Below are 24,058 nucleotides of genomic sequence, written 5' to 3' on the forward strand. Positions count from 1 at the left end.
TACTTGTATAAATGATGACATAAAATTACATAATAAAAATATAATTAATCCTTTCAGAAATAAACCCATACACAAAAACATACATTCTTCACACAAGAGGAGGTGATCAAGTGATTACAAATAAAAGGTTATTCAATAAAAAGTGTTTAGGAGTTCAATAAAGCCTAAAGGGAATAGCATGCAACTACTTTAACTGAGATTTTGCGAACAACGAAATCACTTTTGTGGGTTAATTCTTTATTTAATAAATAACAAATAAATAAATAAATAAGAAGTACTGTACTTCTTATATGTATAACAGAATAAGCATTATTAATTGATTAGTATATTAATATGGGAAACAGAACACAGTGTTTCAGGAAATGGAGGAAAAGAAGGGTCGTGTGTGATGTGTATCACTGTACCAGCACATTTGACACCCACAAATTTGCACTTATAGTAGGGTTATGCCAACAACTATGTCAAACTATTTGCCATAAGTACTTGTTTAAGACACAATTAGAGTAAGATTATGCGACTTTTTAATAAAAGTTTTGCTGAATACAATCGTTAGAGATGTTAACAAGCAATTAAATACTACGGAGTAACAAGTATATGATTTTCAAAAAGGTTACTCTACAATCGACTACATACGGAATTTTTAAAAATGTGGATTCAAAATTTCATAATATTTGGAAGTTATTCAACTAATAATAGTTACAAAAAAAAAATTAAGTTTGGTAGGAACAAGGAAGAGTAATATTGAAAAATAAAAACGGTGAAAAGCAAGAGTTAGGCACCTTAGGTTACGGGGGAATTTTCTGTGGCTTGGCTGATGCGAACATCGACAAGCATGTGCTGCCAACACCAACATCCCCACCTGCCACTGCATCTGCTGCAACCTTGGTACATACAGAGTAATTCATTTGTTTCTCTGCCTTTTTTTTTATTTTCAGTGATTCATTCATTGTCCTCTGCTATCTCCTATGTTTCATGAAATGATCTTAAAACTGTTTTGTTTAACCTCTATGTTCACCCGGAGGAATGTCATACAAACGCCCGGGGGCAGGGAGCTGGGAGCGGCAAAAACTCCAATAATGAGGCTATGATAGCTTGAGCCTTGAGTGCTCTATTGGTCACAAAATCGGGTATGTGATCAGTTTTAGTCAAGTTGGGCCTAATCAAATTTGAGACATGCTAGATCACTGCATATATGCAGAATTGCAGATCGAATTCTAAATTGGGTCTATTAGATCACTTCAAGTTTGGTCAGGTCATTCTTGGATCGGGTTGATCTTTGACAGTCTTTACTACTTACTGTGCAATATGTAGGTCCAATCCACATAGCAAGATTGGTGTGGATAAAAAACCTCGGAAGTAAAAGATACAGCCCAATATAGTTCACAACAGCTACGAAAAAAAAAAAAAGAGCCCAAAATCAACCTACATGCAGCCACTCTTCCACTCGAAATACATGAAGCGTGTACAACAGTCAGAGACACATTAAGCTTCACCCTTGGATGATACGGAGTAGTATCCTAATTTGAAGATTAAAAAAAATAAATTAAAAAAAAAAAAAAAAAAAACACAATGCACTAAACAACTTCGAAGACAATTTTGAAAAATAGTTTTTTTCGCTACTAACAGTATAACAGTTTTACCCTTTGTCACATAATTCGGAACAGTATCAAGATTCAAAACTGCAAGTATATAATTAAACCCAAACTCATGATGGGGACTTAAAAATTGGTCTCATGAGCTAAAATAGTAAAAATTTGTTAACTCTCAAATCATTATCTGCCTTATCTAGTAGCAAACAAACGTCTGCAAGCTCACAACTTCAAAGCTGCTTTTGCCATGGCAAGAGCACCCTCATAGGTTGTATGTCCACCAATAAAACCGCTCATATGCACAAAAACACCTCCAGGGATGCCACATCCCTTGGATAAATCATCATCCCTCAAACCTCTCCATAATTCTGGAAGAGCCTTCCTGCTCTCAAATCTATCAGGGGCTACTGCCACTGCCTGGATTCTCCAGTGTTTGCTTCGGTCATCCTACCAAAAAGTAATGATATTACCAAAAAAAAAAATAAGTTTGAATTTGTTTTAAAATCACCCTGACTTACACTTGAAAAGCAATTTTCATCAACAAAATTTGATGTTCCAAAGAGGTGGTTTCATATAGACCAATGTCAATATTATTATCAAGCAATGTTCAGCGGTCAAGTCAAAGGACAGACTAGAACAATTTTTAATAACTTTCTTAAGAAGATAATAACTCTGCCATACCTGGTAAAGAACATATTTGATGGGAGGATCAATCTTCATTTCCTGCTCAAGCTCAAATAGATGGAGTTTCCACTGCAAGAAAAACACATCACATCAGACGGAAATTCCAAGTTTTATGTAACTAAACTTTCCTGCTCAAGATAAGACTGCTTCATAAAAGCGTTTTTAGTTTATCATGAACTCATGCAACTCCCAATCAAGACCAACAAATATCAATCAAGACCAACAGATATCCATTTGACAGTGATAGTTTCACATAAAATTGAGCAACTCCCACCGTTAAATTCAACAGGAACTTGAATTGAACGAGAGATTAAACAAATCCAACTCTGTTTTAGTATTATTGATTCCAACATCCAAGTAAACAAATATATCAGGTGCCCTTAAAAGTCAAAACTCTCAAGGAAAAAACATGATACATGGTAGTGATTATCTTTAATCACAATGGTCAGGGTTAAATTTGATGAGCACTTAAAGTGGGAAGTGGAGCCTACTCACTATTTCCTTTCCAAGGATTCTAACTCCCATACATATTGTGCAACACAGGGTGATGGACTTACTTCTATATGAGTTAATTAAAGAATAAATATGCATAAGGTCAGATCTTAATGATCAAGTTGAATCTAAATGAATAATCTCAAAAACTTTCCAAATGTACAATGATATGATGATAAATTTCAAACACATCCTCCATAGTCTACACTCTACACACACACACACACACACACACACACACATAAAAATAAAAAAGAAAAGAAAAGGGAAACTGCACAAACAAAATGTTGTAAAGAAATCATGTTGAAGTAGTTATGAGTATTATTTGTTGATCCAGACCAACGACATAATTGTGAATCAATGCAACATAACGACGATATTCAGATTATTTGCAAGTAATAGATAATGGAAATAAAGATTTGTAGAACTACTTACCGGACAAAATCTATCCAAGACCATTATCTCTCCGCTAGGGTCAACATCTTTTCTTGCTGATAGACACTCCACAACAATGGATCGAGCTGGCAACCATGATTTTGCAAGAAATCGGAGGTTCTGAGAGCCAAGAGATGTTCAATGTCAAAGCAGACTAGAAACATGTGACAGCTCAAATTCCGATATTTCAAAAAGGACAAGCAGCAATCACTAAGCATTAAAAGGGTAAATTACAATTCAAGAATCTCACATCCAAAAACTCGCCACCAGCTAGATTCATTGCTCTCTCAAAGGCTTTGTTTTCGTTCTCGGATGATTGATCAGGATCTGTCCAATCCAAATTCAGTTTTCCAACTCTCGAAGACAAATGAGTGTTGTTGACATATCTTGGCGGCTGGTCAGTGTCGTACTGATTAATTCCATTATCAATTGCATCAATAGCCTGCATCAACAATCAGTATTTATAAAATGGGTCAATATAATCTCAGCTTGTCAAAGGCATCAATTTTCCTATGTTTGGATGTTAATATAGAGAGGGAGATTAAAAAAAGGAAAATGATAAACATAGCCCTAAGAAGCTAAATAAGGAAATATTGAAGATAAATTAACATTAATTACACCGATCTGCGCGTGATTTTGTCATGAATTCCCAACTTAATTCCATTTTAAGAAGTATATCTAATGCTTATACATAGCCCTAAGGGCTACATATCATTATCCTTAAAAAAAAGTTCATCTTCTTTACCTCTTGAATGAGATTAATTTTTCCAAATGATAGAAGGATTGAAACTAAAAAATTATCCCCCCTCCCCAACCCCCACCCCTCCTCCCAAAAAAGAAAAACCCACCTCTTCCCTCCCTTCCCTTCAGCCCATCATACATTAATCAACATGCAATCTCAAAGTCTTCAAGCAAGTTAACCCCCCCCCCCCCCCAATCCTCCTCTTTCACAACCCCCCTCCAAAAAAAGAAAGAACAAAAAAACCTTTTGCTTCTGTCCAACGTATTCCAATTCAAATACACTCTTGAGCTAATAAAATTATAGGATCAAAAGCAAGTTACCACAACTAAAAATCTCAGAGTCAGCCCTGAATCTTACAAATGCTCATGAAAGAGAAAGAGGTTTGATAAACAAGGATCATCCTCCTAGAATTCCTTCACTGTGTGAATAACTTAATTCAGAGCTTCCCCCTCCAAAACATCCAAGCCCTGTGGCAACATAATTCCCTCGTCTAGATTTGAACCAAAATAGAATGCATTGTACTAACAACAGTATAGCTTAGCAGAGTTGGCACTTGTTACACACACACACACAATAAAAGTACTATGCAAATACAATACTTGAAGACAATGAACTCTAATGAAGAATCCTAAAGAACATTATCACAAATACTTAGTACACTAATTGGAGTATTACACAGCAATAGTTATAATTTGTTGCAAGAGTAATCACCTATCAATGCGCATAATCAATATAGATGTATAAAGTATTCACACTTATTTCCAACATCTCAACCAAATAGATGACCAATAACCAACATGAAAACTTCATTCATCTAATGTAGAAAAAAAAAAATTTACAAAAAATAATAAATTAGTTCCACTACAAGCAACTCGAACTTTACCGATCAAAATTCTTCCACAAAAAGGAATTTCATAATCAAAACATCACTAGTTAACAACAATTCCACAATATTTGATCAATAGAGCCTGTAAAAACTATAAATTCAATAAAAGGCAAAGGTACAAACCTCCATAAAGTTCCTATAGACAGCAATAAACAGCCGAAATACATCTTGGTGTCCTTCATCAAGCCTCAATTCCTTTGCAATTATCTCCATCCCAAAATGCTACATTTTAATAATTACAAACATCAAATCAAAACTATATTTCTTCAAAAACCCAATTCAGACAAAATAAAAATGAAATTAAGAAATCCCAATTCTTTAAATCACTTTTACACAAAATTCAGATTAGAACAATTAAAATAAATTTAAATTACCTTGTAGACAAGACCAGCGCTACTAAGCTTAGTATTAAACCCATGACCAAATACCTCTGCAAAACCCTTTTGATGATGATCATATCTATCATTACTTGGATCATACACTCCTCCTACATCCAAAACTGCATCCAATGTCTCCAAAACCTGCAAAAAAATTAATTAATTAAATGAAAAAAAAAAAAAAAAAAAAAAACTTGTAAAAATCAAAATAAAACAAAATTCCAAAAAGGGGTTTTAAAGAAAAATCAATACAAACCCACCTGAGGATCACGGGTTCGAACAATTTCAGCATCGGAGAATTTTTCAGAAAGACGAATCATGAAGCAACCAAGAGCTTCGTCGCAATGGAAGCTGCCATTGTGGGTGCCAACGCGCTTGAGCTGGGCGTTAATGGGGGAACCAGTTGAGAAGGTGGAAACCCTAGAAGGTGAGAATGCCATGAGAGAGAAAGTGGAGGAAGAAGAAGAAGAAGAAGAGAGGAGAGAGAAAGAGGTGAGTAAAGGGAAGAGCTTGCGACTGCTTGTATTAAACCCTCCTCTGCTTACTGAGAGCATTAACATGTCCTTTCCTCTGCCCCTTTTGCTCCTTTGTTGGTTTTTTGTTTAGTTTGGTTGTGTAGGAGCCTAAGGATGCCCTTTTGGTTTCCATTGCGGAGTAAGTAAAGACTTTGCACTTCACGACACGACACGATTTTTTAATTAAGATTTTGTTGAACGAGGTCAAACACAAATGCAGCTTGTTTGTTCGAATATCTACCTCTCTAAATTGAGGAAGACTAATCATTTTTAAAAAATCTATTACAAGGAATTGTGATAATTTTTTTTTTAAGAAATAAGCTATAATTTATTGGAATTATTATTATACCTTCACTTGGTAGAATCTTTATTGGTATATTCTATAATCATACTTGTATCAATCTTAAATGTATAGAATGTCTAAGAAATTAGGGATTGCAATCTTTGTATTTTCTAAGTTGTTGGTAAGGCACACGAGAAAGCTTTGTTAGTGACTTCTAACAGTCAACCATATTGCTTTGAGGCTTGCCACACTACCCAAAAATAGTCTTGTGAATGTGGTGATTGATAACCTTGACTCAACATTGTGAAAAAGAGGTGAAAGATGTGAAACCTTCAAAATCATCTCACATTATGAAATAATAATGTCATTGTTCTAAACACAAAAGGAAGGTACTGATGTTTGGGAAAAATTGGAGGGAAGGGACTAAAGTTGCTTTCTTTTGTGTTTACTCTTTGCAAAATAATACAAAGTATGAAGGAACATTTTTTATTACTATAGTAACTAGAAGGAGAGTTCACTTATAGATAAAGAAAATACCTAAAATAAGTCTCATAAGATTTAATCCCTAAACCTCAGAGATAGCGATGGAGGGCAATGTCACTACTCTACCACCTCAACCTCGAATAATGTAAATCGTAAAGCACCAATCTCATAATTAACTATTCTAAAATATCCTATACATTATTGAACCTTTGTAATGTATTTAATTTTTGTTTTTTCATGTGTTTTCCACAATAATACGAAATATGTTTTTGATAGATCTAGGGGAGGGAAACTCGCGAGCAGCTCAGTCAAAACTCGACTCAAGTTTGCTCGTGCTCGCTCGAAACTCAATAAAGTATACAAGAAACTAATTATTTTCCTATTCTACTATCTTCAAAAATAAAAATTTATTTTGACACTTAATAAATTTAAAATAATAAATTTGAGTAGAAAAAATCTATGTAAAGAGAATAAAATATAATCAACAAATATTTGAAATTCAAGAGATCTAAACCTTGAAACGAACAACTCGTGATCAACTCGGCTCGACTCGAAAATTAACGAGCACCGAGTCGAGCAAACCTACGCTCGATTAGCAGTTTAGCACCCCTACATGGACCCAATCAATTTGATCACAATTTAACGGATTTACCTGCTTCCTTCTCTTCTTCCTCAAAACACTTCAAAGTTCGATCTTTATATTAACCCCCTCATTTCATCTCCCTTCTTCCTGTAATTTAATTTTTTCTTATCAACGCTTATTTGCAAATTGCAATTGATAATTTACATAATCATCAACCCAGAAAAATCAAATTCATTGTTTAACATACAATTACAAAAAATAGCTCAGAAATTCTTGATCGTGAGTTCGCAATGTTGGGTAAAATCTTCAATAAGCATTCATCTGATTCTCAGGTACTCCCCTCTTAATTTATCTTTCTACTTCTGTAATTTTTGTTCTATTCTATTTCCTTTGATCATTGCTTAGGGTTTGATCTTGTTCACCTATTATCCCCAAATTAGTTAATTCTGGAATTTTATTCGAATATTTTCAAAAAGAAGTTCAATTTTTAGCTTTAATTACAAGATAATTAGATGGGATTTTTTCTGCTGATTATGTTTTAAGATTTGTGTTGAAATTTGTATGTGTTAGTTGATATACTGTATCGAAGGATTTTTTTTTTTTTTTTTTTTTTTTTTTTTTTTTTTTTTTTTTTTTTTTTTTTATAATATGGAGTGAGAAATGGCCAGTTTTTCTTATTGACATTCGACAAAATATAGGAATGGGGAAAAATCTTATTAATGCTGTAATATCAGATATTGTAGGGTATAAGGGGTTGGCCTTTCTACAGTAATTAGCGAGGTTTGTTTCGTTTTTGCATCGAATATCGTGTTTTTAATCTTTATATACAGCCAGATAGGCAGCAATCATATAACAGTCAATAGATTTTGTATAATGAGTTATCGAAAATCTTGTTTTAAACTTGCTGTATCTAGGTTTGTATTAGCAAGAAGTTTGTTTGGTAAGTGGTCATAAGTCTCATAACTCATGAATTGAGGGAAGGAAAGCTTGTATTCATTATCATGGGGACGAATACCATTCGACTCTCTGAAATATCTGCATTCTTGTCTAATATTACTGATTCTTTTCATCTATCGGCGACAGAATGAATCAGCAAAAAGTAAGGCTCTGATTGACTTAAACCCACAAATTATTGCTCATTATGGAATCCCTCCTACAGCATCCCGTCTTGCTTATGATCCCATTCAGCAGCTTTTGGCAATTGGGACTCTGTGAGTTATATTTCTCATCTTTCTAGTTTCTACTGATTAATGTTACAAAGGTTTACCCTTAATCAACATATTAAAGGTTGAATCTGGTTTATTACTTTAAGTACATCCGTATATGTATAAAGATGTGTGTTTCAACTTTACCGGAATAAAGAATTACTAGCTTAGTGTCTAGTTAATACTTTAATATCTATCTGTATTTGAAATGTTTTCACAGCTAAATTTGCTATGTGATTTAAGCTTGAGAAAGAATCACATACGACTTTATTAGTAGCTTGATGTAGCTTCTTATCTTAATTAATTTATGTGTATAATTTTTCCCTCTTTAGTATTGACCGGGTTATCTTTTTTATTTTATCCAGGATCAAGACATTGATATACACTTTATGACTAATTACTAATGCAGTAATGCTAATAAATATATGTATGTTTCCAACAGAGATGGAAGAATTAAAGTTTTCGGCAGCGATGATATAGAAGGCCTCTTGACATCTCCTAAGGAAACACCTTATAAAAACTTAGAGGTAGCCTAACATGAGTGCTTGTTATTTCTCCCTTTTTCCTATGTTTTCTGGCAATTAATGTCTCATATTCATTATTCCATTATTGCATGATACATGCTTAATTCCCTGTTTTTAGGTTCTCTTATGTTCTTAGCTCACACATTATTTTTCTTTTATCAATATGCTCAGACTTCTGGTATGATATGTTTACAAGTGGTTTACATTGTGACAGTCTAATTAGTGGTCTAGTATCATCAAAATCAAGTAGAAATAATCAAATAAGTGAAGTATACAAGAATAGAAAAGGAAGAAAAAATGTTCTTATCATGCTTATGTTTTCTATTATGATTTGCATTAGTTACCAAATTTTTTGTTTTTTTTTAACTTCATCACTAAGAACTGTGCCATGCAGTAGTCTTTGTGACAAAGGCCTATTTTTTAGTTATCCAAAGCCAAATTTGCTGGTTTATAAATTTTCCTTGGTAAAAGTATTAGTTGATTGTCTATGGCACACAATTCACCCTTTGCTGGCCTTTTAGAACCAAAACCCTCTATTCTGCTGGGGTAAGGGAAGTAAAGCTGTGTACGGGTTACCCTTCCAGATCTTCTTTACTTGCAGGGGTAATTAGTTCACCTTTCTTTATTAGAACCCTCTATTTATCTTTTAAGATCTCTCTAATTTAAACCCTCTATTTCTGCAGGGGTAAGGCTGTGACTTGTTAGTGTCCGTATGAGAGGCATAGCGTTGTGTACTTGTGTCTACTATAACTATGTCTGTTTGACAGATGTTGACCTAATATAAAACATATCTCTAGTAGAATACGTTGAATGCTGCTATGTTTTTACTTTCTTGTCATATAAACTGCATTTCTGTTACTGAAGCAGGATAAATGTTTTACGCAGCACCTTTACTTGATAATCTGAAATTCATTCTGTTCGAATATTGATTCTCGTAACCTCCATCATTCTTGTTACTTATTCATTATATAATTATTTTTGTGAACAGTTCCTTCAAAATCAAGGCTTTCTAATTGGTGTTTCAAATGAAAATGATATCCAGGTATTGGTTTTGCATCACCGGAAATCCATCTATTTATGTTTCACTTAATTTTCTGGTGGTCTATCTCAATTTTAATACTCCCTCTGTATAATCATATAGATATATGCATGATTCAGATATTATTAATTATGGCAGGTGTGGGATCTTGAGCACAGATGTATAGCCTCCGTGTTGCAATGGGAATCAAATATAACTTCGTTTTCTGTTATCGAAGAAACAAATTATATGTATTGACTCACAAACCTAATAGTCCCTGTATACTTTACGGGTAAAAGTGTGGACATCATAGAAGTCTTCTGATCTGAGCATGGTTGCTAAAATAATGTAATACAGGTATCTAGGGGATGATTGTGGATTGATCTCAGTACTACAGTATAATAATGAAGAACGAAAGATTCTACGGCAGCAATACAGCATCCCAGTTCACTCAGTTTCTGGTACTGATATCACTCTATAATCTGTTTGGACTTCTTGTTTGCATTACAAATTCTTTTCTTTTTCCTCCGCTGTGATAATCCCTTTCAATTTTTGTCATACATGTTCTTGTTGACTCTTTCTTCCGCATTTGGTATCAATTTAGTTGTGCATCAAGTCTCCTAAGCATGCAAAGCTAGGATAGACTTAGAAATCATGCTCTAGTTCTCTGAGGGGCTGTTTAAGCAATGCAAATAGTAAGATGTAACAGAAAATGGTCCAGAATATTTAATGTGGAGATCTTATGTGTTATGATATTGATGTTAGTCCATTGACTTTTTAACAATTTACCACTACTGTTAATTATGCAGAGGCTTCTGGGATTCCGCTGCGTAATGATCAATCTGTTGTTGGAATTCTTCCTCAGCCCTGTTCTGGGGGAAATAGGTAAGATGAGAACGTGGACTTCTGTTGACTTCTGTTCTCTGAACGCACAATTTTGCAATCCAGAAGCAGTAGGTACTTTTAAATGAGTTATTTCCTTCATCACCTAAAGACATAGTTGATTGTGATACCTTCTTTTTCCCCTTCTTTCTTGAATTTTCCACCTTTTGGGAGGAGAGGGGGAGGGGGGGTAAATCAAATCTATTACTAGTAGACTGGTTGAGCTTTAATAAGGATGGAAAGACAGAAAATAACAATATGATTAGCTTAGAATAGATTCGTTTCAAAAAATTCAAAGTAGAAAGCCCAATCAGTTATGGAATTGATGGAATATTCACTCTGTCTGTACATCATAATTACTCTAGCATTGATGTGCCTTGCTTAGTTGTTTGCTCTATTAGATGATACCATTTGTTACATTATGAGTTTTTCTTGCAGATTGCTGTTTGCATATGATAATGGAGTTATCGTTTTGTGGGATATCTCTGAAGATCTACTAGTTTTTGCTAGAGGATGGAATAGCCACCAGGTAAATGATGATCATGTTGTTAATTTAGCAGATATTGGTGACGAACAAGTGGATAAAGAGATCATCTCTCTTTGTTGGGCATCGTCAGACAAATCAATACTGGCTGTTGGCTACGTAGATGGAGACATTTTGCTGTGGGATTTGTCTAATGTTGCAACAAGAAAAGACCACAAAGCTGGAAAGCCAGTAAACAATGTGGTCAAGCTTCAATTGTCATCAGCCGAGAGAAGATTTCCTGTGATTACTTTACATTGGTCAGCGAGAGGTGTATCAAATGATGATGGTGGCCAACTCTTTGTATATGGTGGTGATGAAATTGGATCTGCTGAAGTTCTGACGGTATATCTCTAACTAAATCCGGCTAGCATTAGTTGTGATGGCATTTGTCATTTATCTTAACATATTGCCCTTGGATTTTAAAAGTAGACTTGAAAATTCTAGTTTTGTCCATTTCCCTACAATCTAGTCCATATGTTTATTCGCTGCAAAGCTGTCCTGAGTCCGGATGCATATACTCTTGATAGGATGTTGCCTTTGGTTAATTAATTTTTTATAGTTGCATGTCTTCTCTTCCCTTTTGAGTATCTTAGTACATCTTTGCTCATGCTTAGGGTAAGTACCTAGAAGATTTGATTTCTTGGGTTGTAGTGGACTTGGATCTCATCTGTTCTTGCAGTGTTTTTTCTTCCCATGAATCCCTATTGATGAATAATGCTATCTATTTCGTTAGATGGCTTCAGATCCAGCGCTGCAAGAAACATATCTACCAAGTGATAAGAATTCAAAGTGGCCATTATATGGAGGAGTTCCTTGCCATCTGTCACTTCACGGAGAGAGAAAAGTTGAAAGACTCTACATAGCTGGATACCAGGATGGATCTGTTAGAATATGGGATGCAACTTATCCTATACTGTCTCCTATTTTTATTTTTGATCTGGAGGTTTGTCTATTGTCTGAAAGCATTGACATGATATTACTGATAGATGTTTCTCACTAAATTGTTAATGACATCTATTGTGATAAAGTGTTGGATTCATGCTAACCATATCAGGTGGTGGTTGTAGGTCAGGGGTATTACTAACGCTGGTGCAAAAGGATCAGTTTCTGCTTTGGACTTCTCTTTTGAAACTCTAAATATAGCGACCGGCGATGACTGTGGCACGGTGAAAATTTAAATCTTCTGTTTGTATATATTTCTACAGTTCTATAAGTAACTATATTTAATTGCTTGCAAAACAGGTTTATCTTCTCCATCTTATTAGAGATTGCAATGAAACCAGACACATTACCAAAACTGAAGGTGAGGCCTGAAGCGATTACTTACACCATTATTTTGTTACCTGACTTGCTATGTCTTTGTTTTTATTATTTATCTGTTTGCTTCAGATGTATACAACCCATTCTTTTCCATCATCTTTCGATAGATAAAATTTCAATTGAGAAGAAATTTGGTAGTGAGTAGATGGAGGAATACGAGTCAAATTCATTTTTGGAGATAATAATAATAAAGTCTTATTCCCTAAAAAGAATTTTACTCATAGTGATAAAGCAAAAAAGTTAATAATTGCCTAAAGAAATTTAATCTAGATTCTGGAATCTCTGTTGTGACAGCTCATTATTTCCCTTGAGCCATCTTGCACATTTATGCCAATTAAATTCTTCCAATTTTGGGATTCTTATTTTTGCAAATGTTTGTCAAAGCTAATCTATATATATTACTGACTCTGCTGTGTATTGTTTGAACTTCAAAGTCCATGATTTCGAACAGGATAATGCATCTCATGTCTCAGCTGTCTTTACTTTTTGTACTTCTCCTGTATGCACCTTCAGATTCACAAACCTTGGATCCAGGCTTGCAGTTGGATACAAGAGTGGGAAGGTGACTGCATTTTCATAATAAACCGCATTGAAGAATTCATTTCATACATATTTGATATAGTTGGTACTAGACATGTTGCATTTTTTAAGATTTTGCTGTTTGTGTGCTTCCTTTCAGGTTGCAATGCTGAATATAAGCTCACCGTCAGTATTGTTTCTCATAGACACTCTTTCCAGCCCAAATTCCCATGTTGTCTCATTTTCACCGGCAATATCTTTAGGAAATCATGACTTGACAACCAGCTTGGACCATTCCAAAGCTCATGGGATACGTGACCCTGCTAAAGAGCTTATATGTGCCTTGACAAATGATTTTCATATTGCTGTTCTAGATAGCTCTAATGGAAATGTGGTTGGATCTGCCTCCAAAAACCTCAATACAGAGTCAACTGCAATTTCCATGTACATTTTAGGCAAGTTTTACTCCAGATTTTGGCACTTAAGTTTTTCTTTTTATATGATGGCTGATGTAAATACTTATTGCAATATTGTTTTTGTAGAGGGTACCAAGTGCATCACTGGAGTCTCTGGTGGGGAACATCTGCGTTTCGTACCTCAAGAGGACCAGGAAAAAACTGATCCTGCACAAGTTAGTGGTCATAGTGTTGGGGATCTTGATAAAGTTGACCAATCAACAGACATTGTGCAGACCTCAACGGACTTGCAGATATTAGTTTGTTGCACGGATGCATTACTGTTGTACTCTTTAAAGTCTGTGATTCAGGTTCTTCCCTTAGACATTATTTATTTATCTTTCAAATCCTCAGTCATCCCTTCCCTTTCTCATGACTGCAAACTTTTTTTTTTTTTTTTTTTTTTTTTTTTTTTTTTTTTTTAACAGGGGCATGTTGACTCAATCCATGAGGTTCATCTTCAGAAAACCAACTGCTGGACAACCACTTTCAAGAAAGACAATGAGTACAGGCTGCTTGTATTTTATCAGACTGGCACTATTGAAATAAGGTGGCTTTTGCTTTAAACCCAGTTTTTCTCACTAATTTTCTAGAGCAAGAGATTATGGTGTTCTTCTATGGGCATAATTGCTACCTCTATGCCAGAAAATAGATTTTATAAAATTCTTTGTCAAGAAACCTGGGCATTGACAATGCTTACTTATATGGGTTCCTGTGGTAAATGTTGATGTCATCCTGGATACCTTTTCTTAGGGTTTGAGGAGACTTTTAGAGAAAGATAAATTTTGCTTGATCCTCCAACCTTCATAATTTTGCCAATTGAAAGTACATTATTTAGGTTATTGAGTGACTTTTACTATAAAATAAATGGGAAGGACTCATAATTTTTAGATGTCTGGGTGTACACCCAAACCTTATGGAGCACCTGACACTACTAAACAAGCACATGTTTTACCCAAGTTCACTCTTTATGCATTTTAGTTTCTGATTGTAGAATCTGAATTATTTATAACTCTATACTGATAAGAAGATGAAGGTGATACATTCTAGTGGTTAAAAACTTAAAATTCTTAATGACAGGTCTTTGCCAAATCTTGAAATTTTGGAAGAACTGCCTTTACTGTCCATTCTGCGATGGAATTTCAAGACCAACATGGATAAAACTATAAGTTGCACAGAAAGGGGCCAGATTACTATGGTTTGTTTCTTTCTTTCTTTTACTGATTATTCAAATCTATCTATTTTGCTTTTAATTTTTTATATTGTATGACTTAAAATTATAACATGTAGAAAATCAGAGATAAGATTCAGCCCACAGCTTGATGCATCCTCTTTGTAGAAGATTTTTTTTTTTGTTGTTGTTTAAGGATTCTCTTTGTAGATTTTGGCAAAGGGAGAAAGATTTACAAGGATAAATTCTAAGAATGTGACTAATCAGACTATCACTCACTTTTTATGGCTGCGAATATCCTGAATTTTGAAAGTCTGCCATGACAGTTTTGTTCGGGTGGTAATGGAATGGAACCTTGAAATTATTGGTACTTGGTAGTGATGGTTTAGGTTCCTCCATATGTTCACCAAGTTATTACCTAGCTACCTCAACCAGGTGTTTACACCATTCAATTCATAACAAACCTTTACCTGAAATAACAGCAAATCTATTTTTGGCAAGTTGGGGACTAAATTAAATTTGTGCCTCCAGTCTGCATTTATCTTGAACATCATCTGTTTGTCTCTTCGATTTGTAGATGTGACTATTAACTGTTATCCTTTTTTCTCATCTTGTACAGGTAAACGGATGTGAATTCGTCATTCTTTCTCTTTTGGCTTGCGACGATGATTTCAGGTCTTTACAGTGCACCTTGCCCTCTCATCCATATACTACCCCCTCTCCACAATCTTGAGAATTGGTGTGCAATTGAAATTAGGCAAACTTCTTACAATTTTTTTCTCATTTCCTGTTCATTACTTCTAATGATAGGATCCCACAATCTTTACCATGTCTGTATGACGAGGCCTTGACAGCAGCTTTAGATCTGAACTTCTCTCCAAACCAGAAGAAAAATAAGGTAGTTTGAGTTATTTTTTATGGAACATGCTTCTCTCAGTTGCTCTTAACTTTGAATCATCGAACAAAAAGAAACTATTAAACTAATTTTTGGCCTCGCTAACCAATGCTACGCATGATTTCATGTATTGTACTTTGTAAATGATCTCTCATTGATTTTAATAAATTGTATAGTCTCCATTGTGTATTGAAAATGGTAGTTTCTGTTTGCATTTATGGTTCATGACTTCTTGCATGTGTTACCATCAACTTGCAGCAGGAAACATCTTCCGGAATTTTTGGTGGATTAATGAAGGGCTTAAGAGCGAGTAAAGAAGCTCAGAATAAAGATCCTGTGGAGGGCTCAAAATCTCTCATCTCAGTAATAGATAATGTATTTTCAAGTTCTAAAACAGATACTTCTGCAGCAGCAAAAGATGCTAGAAAAGTTGTAGAGCTTAACATTGGTCAGTTTTGCGTTCTCTGTGTCATTGCTCCTTCGATTCTCCCGTTCCTCTCTTTCTGAGTTTGTTCTCTTTCTCTTGACCCAGATGATATAGAAATTGATGAACCTCTACATGTCTCACCTATAGCTCACAAAAGCGAAAGTGAAAATAAAGGTGTGCCAAAAATCATAGTTTTTAGCAGGTACTGTGTAGGTTTTTCAGATGCTTACCTTGTGGCTTAAAAACTTGCAGATAAGAGCACGGAAAAGCAGAAGCTGTTTGAAGGTGGAACCTCTGAAACAAAACCAAGACAGAGAACAATCGAAGAAATCAAGGCCAAGTACAGAAAGCCTGAGGTAAAAAACTAAAAACTGAAGTGGATTTCTTATAGTGGGTTTTGACAACAAATTTCTTGACTTAGCTTTTCTTTACAGGATGCATCCTCGGCTACAGCTTCTGCTGCCTCAGAAGCTAAAAACAAACTTCTAGAAAGGCAAGAAAAGCTCGAGGTATGGTATTCTAATACTGCGTATAATTTTGTTAGAAATTTTGGTATGGAAGTGCCAAACTGAAAATACATGAGCAACACATAGGATTTAAGTTGATGTTTCTTTACAAATTTCATTACATTCTTTGGGCTCTAAATCAAGAAAACTACTGAATGTAATCCTAATGGCTATGTATAAGACGGTGAAGGCAGAAATACCAAAATTTTAGTAACACCAAGCAACGTGTGATTTTGTCATAAATTATTAATTTAATAGAAATATTGGTTTAGAAATTATAGCATACCCATTTTCAAAGCTACAAGTCTTCCAACTAACTTTGTAAAATTGACCCTAAGCCACTCTTTAGGTACATTATCAAATTCGTTTTTTTCATGCAGTGGATCTCGAGTAGCTTTAGATGCATTCAAGTTCTTTTTTTTCTTTCTTGCTGAAAGTCCCTCCAAATTCATTATGCCTTGGTATCTGTTGTTACTTCTTTGAAATCCAACTTGCCTTAATATGTTCCCCGTGCAATATTTCAGAGGATCGGCCTGAACAGCGAAGAGCTAAGAAATAATGCAGAAAACTTTTCCTCCATGGCCAAAGAGTTGGCAAGGAAGATGGAAAGTCGTAAGTGGTGGCAATTATAAGCAAGAATAACCAATGACTATTTTCTGACCTACAATACTGCCACCTTCAATAACTTCATCTTATTAAACGACTACAACCACACGGTTAATTCATGAGGTTTGACTCTCAATTACGTTCATCCGAGTTGCCAGTGATCATGTGATTATTCATCTTGATAACTAACCATGTATTGAAGCTGTATGGTGCATCAAAATCCGAGTACATTGCTCAACTAAGACTACCATAGTTGTATATACATTTCACAAGCAAAGTGGTTTCGCTCTGAAAATAGGGTTGACCGGCAGTCACTGTAATACTACAACCTCTCTGGATTTCTACCTTATGTATCTAAATAATGTATCCAAATTGTATGTTGTATCCAATTTTTACTTGAGATATATAGTATTGAAACGGATCTAACCAGACTGTTGGAACTCCCACCTCTAGTTAATAGGATCATCCCTCTTCGAAGAGCCCTTAATGAGGAGTTGAACGTATGACCTCAAAGCCACAAGCTTAAGCTTGGTAAATTGGTAATTGTACAACAGATGTTGTAACCAGACAACAGACAAGCGTACATCATGCAATACCTTATTGCTGGTTACGAAGAAATCTAGTTAATGGATGTAGTGTTACCATTTACAAGTACAATTTGCCTACTTAATTGGCGGACTTTGCATGTTTTATTAAAGGCTGCTTCTTGTTTCGGTAATTGAGGTATTCATTGCAAATCTGTAGGCTATGCAGTTTATGAAATGCGCAGTGATGCACAATGTTCCAGCTTGCTGCTATTTTCATTATAACTTAAACCAAGCCGTAAATATACGGGTTTTTTTTAAAAAAAAAAAAAGAAAACAAACCTTAGTAATCTAAGTTATGAGAGGTTCAATGACCTTTCTTTCATTCCCATATGCACCTTTTGATGAGGAAAAAAAAAAAATGAGACGATGGACAACTCATATAACATATATGCAGGTGACAAATTTCAGACATAACTAATGTACTTCGTATCTAAAATGATGCTGACCAGCACGTGCACTACATGTCTACATGCATGCATAAGAATGCGTCCCCACTAAACATGCATGTGTGTTATGCTTATGCTAATAGAATGAAGCAAGATGAACAACTCTTACAATTATTTTTAATGAAGTAGTAATTATCTTAAGCCTAAATTGTTTCTTTGTTATGGCTTGAAAGAGTTTGCAATTAACTACAATTATTCAAGCATCTGAATTCTTGTTCTTGGAAACTACCACACTTCACTTGTGGATACCGAGTCTATCTCTTATTAATGTTACAAGAAGAAAAAACTAAGTAACGTAACAAAATTCATCACATGTGGATACCGAGTCTATCTCTTATTAATGTTACAAGAAGAAAAAGCTAAGTAACGTAACAAAATTCATCACATAATTTATTTCGTGTCAACTAAATATCATACCAAAACCTAGAATTTTGTTATGCCATTAAAATATATACGAGTAACTTCCGTGTCATACTATATCTCTGAATCTTATACTAACTTTTTCAAATTCAATACAAAACTATTGACTGCATGCATTTGTATGACTTTCCGTTGACTTTATCAATTAATATTCGCATATGGATGCTACAATGACTAGGTTGAGTTTCGCGTTTTTAATATTTTACAACATTTATTTGGATTTTTGTAACACCAAACTAAATTTTATCAAAATTTAAATATTTTGACTTGAATATGGACGGTGAATACATGTGAAATGAGACAATGAGTAGAAAGTTCTAGTTTAACTATTTTTTGTTGTTAATTAAATTAGAAAATTTTACAACAGATTATTATAATAAATAATATGGTACCATGTAATTATTGGTTGTGTTGTGTGTGAATTATACAAGAAAACTTAATTATTCATAGTCGTTGTTATATACTTTTATGCATGGAGTATCAAATGTCAATACTCATCAATAGTACATGTTATCATGTCAATATCCCTCCGAAAAACCTCTCATAAACATATCTAGACTACGTGCTTGTTTTTATTTTAATGTTATATATGAAGTATAACATATGACAAATTGAAACTTGAAGTTTTGTTCATCATAAAAAATAAATATAATTGATATTATTAGATAAAATAAAAAGGATCTTGCTAATGAATGTCCCCGGGACGTTGGATAAGAATTTAAAATATTACCTAAAGTGGTATGAATTTAGGAAAACATGACAAAATCACGTGTCAATCGGTGTGATTAATGTTTATTTTAATTTAATTTTTCTATTTTCAGCTAGCTTATCCAATGACTCTGAGACGTTCGTTAGCTTTTGCCAAATAAAAATATGTTGAATAATTTAAAAAGTTACAGTGTTTTAATATGTTTTCAAAAAATTTCTCTCTTTTTATATATTTTTTATATGACATGCTATTGCTATTTTTTTATTTTTTTTGAACGATGCTATTGCTATTGCTATTTATGAAAAGGTTACATATTAGGAAGACTATTCAATTGCTACAATAAAATTGTAGCTATTGTATATAGTTTTAATCTTGGCCCTATATTTTTTAATGTTTAATCTTGTCCATTCATCCAATTGACTTTAATTTTTAATAAGAAATGGAAAAAAATAATAAAAAAGCAGTTTTCTTGATTATGATTTAAAAAAAAAAAAAAAAAAAAAAAAAACAGTTACTAAAACAAAAATTCTGAACTTTGCCATTGATGTATATTCGATCTTGCAATTTCTAAGTTCAAATTATTGTCCCATCTCCATTAAATTATAGTTTATTAACAATAAACCTATCTACCGCATTATATATTGCAAGGTCCATAATTCTTTCATCAAATTTATCAAAAAATAAATCATCCTCCATCAAAGAAAACCAGAAAAAGGGAGGAAAAAACGAAGAAAATGATAAAAAGTTATAAAATTTGTCTCTAATTTTCCAGAAACCAATCAATTCACATTGAAGATAAAAAAAAATGAAAACATCTAGTAAGATAAATTATAAATTCCATATCCTTCGACCAAATCCTCTATTATTTAGTTTTTTTTTTTTTTTTTTTTTTTTTTTTTTTTTGATAAAGTGTATTTTAAAGTCAACAAATGGATGAATATGATGAATTTTATTAATTGGAGGGTTGTAATTCACTCAGTTATAATGGCCACAATTTTATTATAGGCAATTGAAAATTGTCCTACATATTAAGTTGTTAACCTTATGTCTTGGTTCTCCTAAATAATAACAGTATTAAATTTTTTTTTTGTAAAAAAAAGGAGCATTATACTAATGGCATTTGCCTTTTTAAGGGGATAAAGCCCTAATCCCCACATCAAAGGCAAGTAATGGGAAATAGAAGGTGATATCTAATCAGAATCGTGGCTACTTAATAAACTTTATAATAATTCCGCTAGAATAATGAGTCAGAAAATGCCTTAAATTCACGCACTTAAAATTTGTCTCATACGCGCGCGCGTATAAGATGGTCATGGTCAACAATCAACATGCATTGCAGTCTTGTTTAGGTCTTTTACTTTACAACTTCAAGTTACTGTGCACTAGGAGATTTTTCATTTCATTTCTATACTGCAATATTTAGGAATGAGTGTTTATTAAGCTCCAAGGAATTATTGGTTATGAAGTAGGAATTTTTTTTCAAATACAAGACTATTGAGGAAAAAAAAAAAAAAAAACCTATTTCCTTATTCATATTTAACCATACTAAAGGGTAGAGGAAATATATTCAATATGAATTGAAAGAATAATTTTTTAAAAAAATAGAGAGACAATATGTATTTACCATATTATACCTAAATTAATAAAGTGTAATAACTATAAAAAAAGCTTGTACAATTAATCGACTATTAATTCCAAACAGACGAAGATGAATGGATGATATTTAATATCCGTGGTCACTAAGGTCAACAAGAAAACCATGATTTTTTTAGCTATTGTGTTTTGTATTGTGGTAGGAAATAGAAAGAAAACAATCGCCGAAATATGTAAAATGTGTGAATGAACAAGTTTTGACCACGTCCACAACTTTCCACCATCACCGTACCATGTTGTGGTCCGTGTGGATCCGCTTTCACATCCCCCTTTTTTTAATTTTTAATTTTTTACAACAACAAAAGATACTCCTTAATTGGCATATCATATCCATTTTATTCAACTATGGGTTTATTATAATCATTAAATTGGAGAAATATTTTCTTGCTTTCACCTTTACATTATTGGTTCATTTGGCACGTTTGTCTTTACACCATTTTTATTATTACTCCGTAATATCTTTAATTATTAATTAGACGTAAAAAGTTAATTTTTACTTTGCATAAAGTATAACTTGAATAAGGCAAATCTAACAAAATTGTTACATGCCTATGTAATGTTTTTTTAAGTACTATGTACAAATACTAATGATAATGGAATTTCCTCACCTCACCTATAGGATTTTTCATGGATGATTTACAAAAGCATGGTTACTTGAAAGCTTATATACACTTTTACGTCGAAATAAAACTTAATTACGGAACTACTGTCTACGTAGGCTCGGATAAGTTTATTTTTGTTTTTTATTTTTCATAGTAAAACCGCTACCTCAAGTAGCGGTTTAAGTAGCGATTTATGTACTAAAACCACTAAAACCGCTACTTAAACCCTTTATAAATTGCTACTCCATATATTTACTTGTAGTACTAAAGACAAACCGCTACCTTAAGTGGCGGTTTTAGACATATCTTTACTAAAGTAGCGGTTTGTCTCTAAATTAGAAATTACTCTAATTGTATTTTCGAAGCTACATGTACTGTATTTTCGTAAATAAATTTTTAAAAAGCTATATTTTTATAAATCATCCATTTTTCATCTGAGCTTTTTAAAAAAAAAAAAAAAAAATATGGTCTCAACCTCACGCACGTTGACGAACCAACAAAAACCAGGCAAAAGAGCGAGTCAGCCATATTAAGCTGTCTTTCAAACCAATGAAATTTCTCTGAATTCTGAAATTTCCACATCCTGTGTCAGTCAATTACCCTAGCCCACAAAAAGGTTCTTCCAAAAAATAATTATATTAATCATATTCCGAACTTTGTATTTACTGGTATAATAATACTACGTATAATCCCAGTCCACATAATATTATTCCCTCCGTGACTCTATCTATCCCTATTTTTAAAATTTTGTCCCATTGAACAATGTAAGATTTTCTGAAATTCATCTTATTATTTATGGTAATATTTTTTTTTTTATCATTTTTTTTTAATTTTTATGCGTATACGAGTACGTAGTACCCCTACATAGGGGCTTTTCACATTTACTGAATTGAGCTGAACTAAACTGAACTGATTGGAGCTGAACTGAACTGAATTGAGCTGAAAATGAATATTTTATGAGAGAGGAAAATTAGGAGTTGAACTGAACTGATTGGAGCTGAACTGAACGGAAATTAAGTACAAGTGAACAGGCTCGTGACATAATGTCATTGTGTATTTGTGTTGTGGTCTTGTGGGTCTCTATTTGTTAATGGCTTAATGCGCTCATGTTACTCTTTTGTTAAAATGCCATCAATCTCTTTCTATGAAGACATTTTATGTGGATGTCAACTTTTTTTAATTAATAAATTTATCTATGGCGATGCAGAGTATTTAATATTATAAATCGATGAATTATGTTTACATTATTAGTCAAAAGTTTGTAGAGTTTAATTTGATCGTCGAAATAGAAATGAGGATTATATTATATGATGAGTTTTTTTTTATCTTTTAAATTTAAATAGAAATAGTAATGAATTTTGAACTTTAGTTGAGGGAATATGAAAATTTGCTATTATAAATGTTGGGTAACAATTTGTTTAGTAAAATATATTGTGGATTCCTTTGTTAACCTCACCAATCAATTAAATTTCACATAAAACTGTGTATTTATTTATTTAAGCACACAATTTGAGTAGCACTATTCACCTGCTATCAACATAGGTGTGACTCACTAGCTTGAAGTAAATTCAAGTATGACGATATGAGTAAATTGGAATTTTTTTTAAGGTATAAAACGTGTTTTTTGACATAGGTAAAGATTTTTAGGCTATTTTTAGTCTTAAGACTTGATAATCCAAATCAACACAACTCAACCTGATTTAACAAGCTTATTTAGGTGTGAAGTTTTAGGCACCTCTTAGACCGAAACAATCCCCATCGATCATATTCTATGAAGAGTGGCCTTAGCTTCTTATATCACTTCTAACTACAATTGACTTTGATAGTTACAAACTTACAAATACACTTATCAATTTTTGTCAATTTTCTATTAATTCATCATACGTATTTACAATTTTTGTGGGTTATAACAAGTTAAACAATTTTATGCCATTGTTTCGCAAATATGCGCTTAAGCAAATTTCCCTTATTATAGTGTTTTGTCATTCCGAACCATGTCATCTTGTGCCTCATGCTTAATATGTTATTTTTTATATTTTTTTTCCCCTTCTCTTCACTCTAATATTTGTTTATCATCCACAAACCCTAAGGTATCGTATCGTGCTTTTCCGTCTTAACTGTTATAATAAAGTTTCATTAATAGCAAACCTAATCTATAAGCAGGCAATGAGGTTGAAAAGTGCAACTACACACATTATTTTCAAATTCCAGCCACCTTATTTTAATTTTGATGGACTGATTTCCGGCCACTTTAAACTAGTAAAAACTTTATTACGAGTACTTGCAGGAACTCAACTGGAAATATCCCAAAAACCTAAAAAAACAGAGAGCCCAATTTATTTATTTTTTTCTTCCCCTTTTATTGAAATCAGTGTATTCATACATACACGTAGATTATAACCTATGCTATAAATAACACCATTATTCTCCATTAAAAGAGCAAAAATACAAGAAGCAAAGAGGGGCAACAAGTAGAACAAGGTCCTTAAATTTTGCTGTACTTTACCATATTTTTGTT

General features: G+C 33.3%; 2 protein-coding genes across 3 annotated transcripts; one reads left to right on the plus strand and one right to left on the minus strand.

The window, feature by feature from the left end:
* Nucleotides 1–1,594: 1,594 nt before the first annotated feature.
* Nucleotides 1,595–5,839, minus strand: LOC145592664 (uncharacterized). Its single transcript, XM_081649172.1, has 7 exons — nt 5,466–5,839; nt 5,203–5,349; nt 4,952–5,050; nt 3,451–3,642; nt 3,201–3,320; nt 2,271–2,342; nt 1,595–2,036 (listed from the first exon to the last, which is right to left on the minus strand). The coding sequence occupies exons 1-7, from the start codon at nt 5,763–5,765 to the stop codon at nt 1,812–1,814; spliced, it is 1,155 nt and encodes a 384-aa protein (XP_081505298.1). The 5' UTR covers nt 5,766–5,839; the 3' UTR covers nt 1,595–1,811.
* A 1,298-nt stretch (nt 5,840–7,137) lies between these two features.
* Nucleotides 7,138–17,525, plus strand: LOC145592665 (uncharacterized). 2 transcript variants are annotated; one of them, XM_081649173.1, is made up of 23 exons: nt 7,138–7,401; nt 8,153–8,280; nt 8,717–8,801; nt 9,787–9,840; nt 9,976–10,067; nt 10,174–10,277; nt 10,626–10,701; nt 11,137–11,566; nt 11,958–12,167; nt 12,292–12,390; nt 12,467–12,527; nt 12,979–13,106; nt 13,224–13,518; nt 13,606–13,829; nt 13,947–14,068; nt 14,599–14,716; nt 15,309–15,364; nt 15,500–15,587; nt 15,843–16,032; nt 16,117–16,185; nt 16,264–16,367; nt 16,446–16,520; nt 17,042–17,525. In XM_081649173.1, the coding sequence occupies exons 1-23, from the start codon at nt 7,360–7,362 to the stop codon at nt 17,147–17,149; spliced, it is 2,958 nt and encodes a 985-aa protein (XP_081505299.1). In that variant the 5' UTR covers nt 7,138–7,359; the 3' UTR covers nt 17,150–17,525. The 2 variants fall into 2 exon arrangements, with proteins under 2 accessions (XP_081505299.1, XP_081505300.1); XM_081649174.1 differs by having other exon boundaries at nt 15,846–16,032.
* Nucleotides 17,526–24,058: the final 6,533 nt, after the last annotated feature.

The sequence above is a fragment of the Chenopodium album genome, chromosome 18 (genome assembly GCF_948465745.1).
Source record: "Chenopodium album chromosome 18, dcCheAlbu1.1, whole genome shotgun sequence".
NCBI lineage: Eukaryota > Viridiplantae > Streptophyta > Magnoliopsida > Caryophyllales > Amaranthaceae > Chenopodium > Chenopodium album.

Excerpts from the sequence above, each read along its gene's own strand:
- LOC145592664 (XM_081649172.1), bottom strand. The coding sequence starts at position 5,765 with ATGTTAATGCTCTCAGTAAGCAGAGGAGGGTTTAATACAAGCAGTCGC. Across the intron at positions 5,051-5,202 it reads GCGCTGGTCTTGTCTACAAG|CATTTTGGGATGGAGATAAT; the intron begins GTAATTTAAATT and ends ATTAAAATGTAG. Across the intron at positions 2,037-2,270 it reads TCAAATATGTTCTTTACCAG|GATGACCGAAGCAAACACTG; the intron begins GTATGGCAGAGT and ends ACTTTTTGGTAG.
- LOC145592665 (XM_081649173.1), top strand. The coding sequence starts at position 7,360 with ATGTTGGGTAAAATCTTCAATAAGCATTCATCTGATTCTCAG. Across the intron at positions 15,365-15,499 it reads GCTTGCGACGATGATTTCAG|GATCCCACAATCTTTACCAT; the intron begins GTCTTTACAGTG and ends TTCTAATGATAG. Across the intron at positions 16,368-16,445 it reads CCAAGTACAGAAAGCCTGAG|GATGCATCCTCGGCTACAGC; the intron begins GTAAAAAACTAA and ends TTTTCTTTACAG.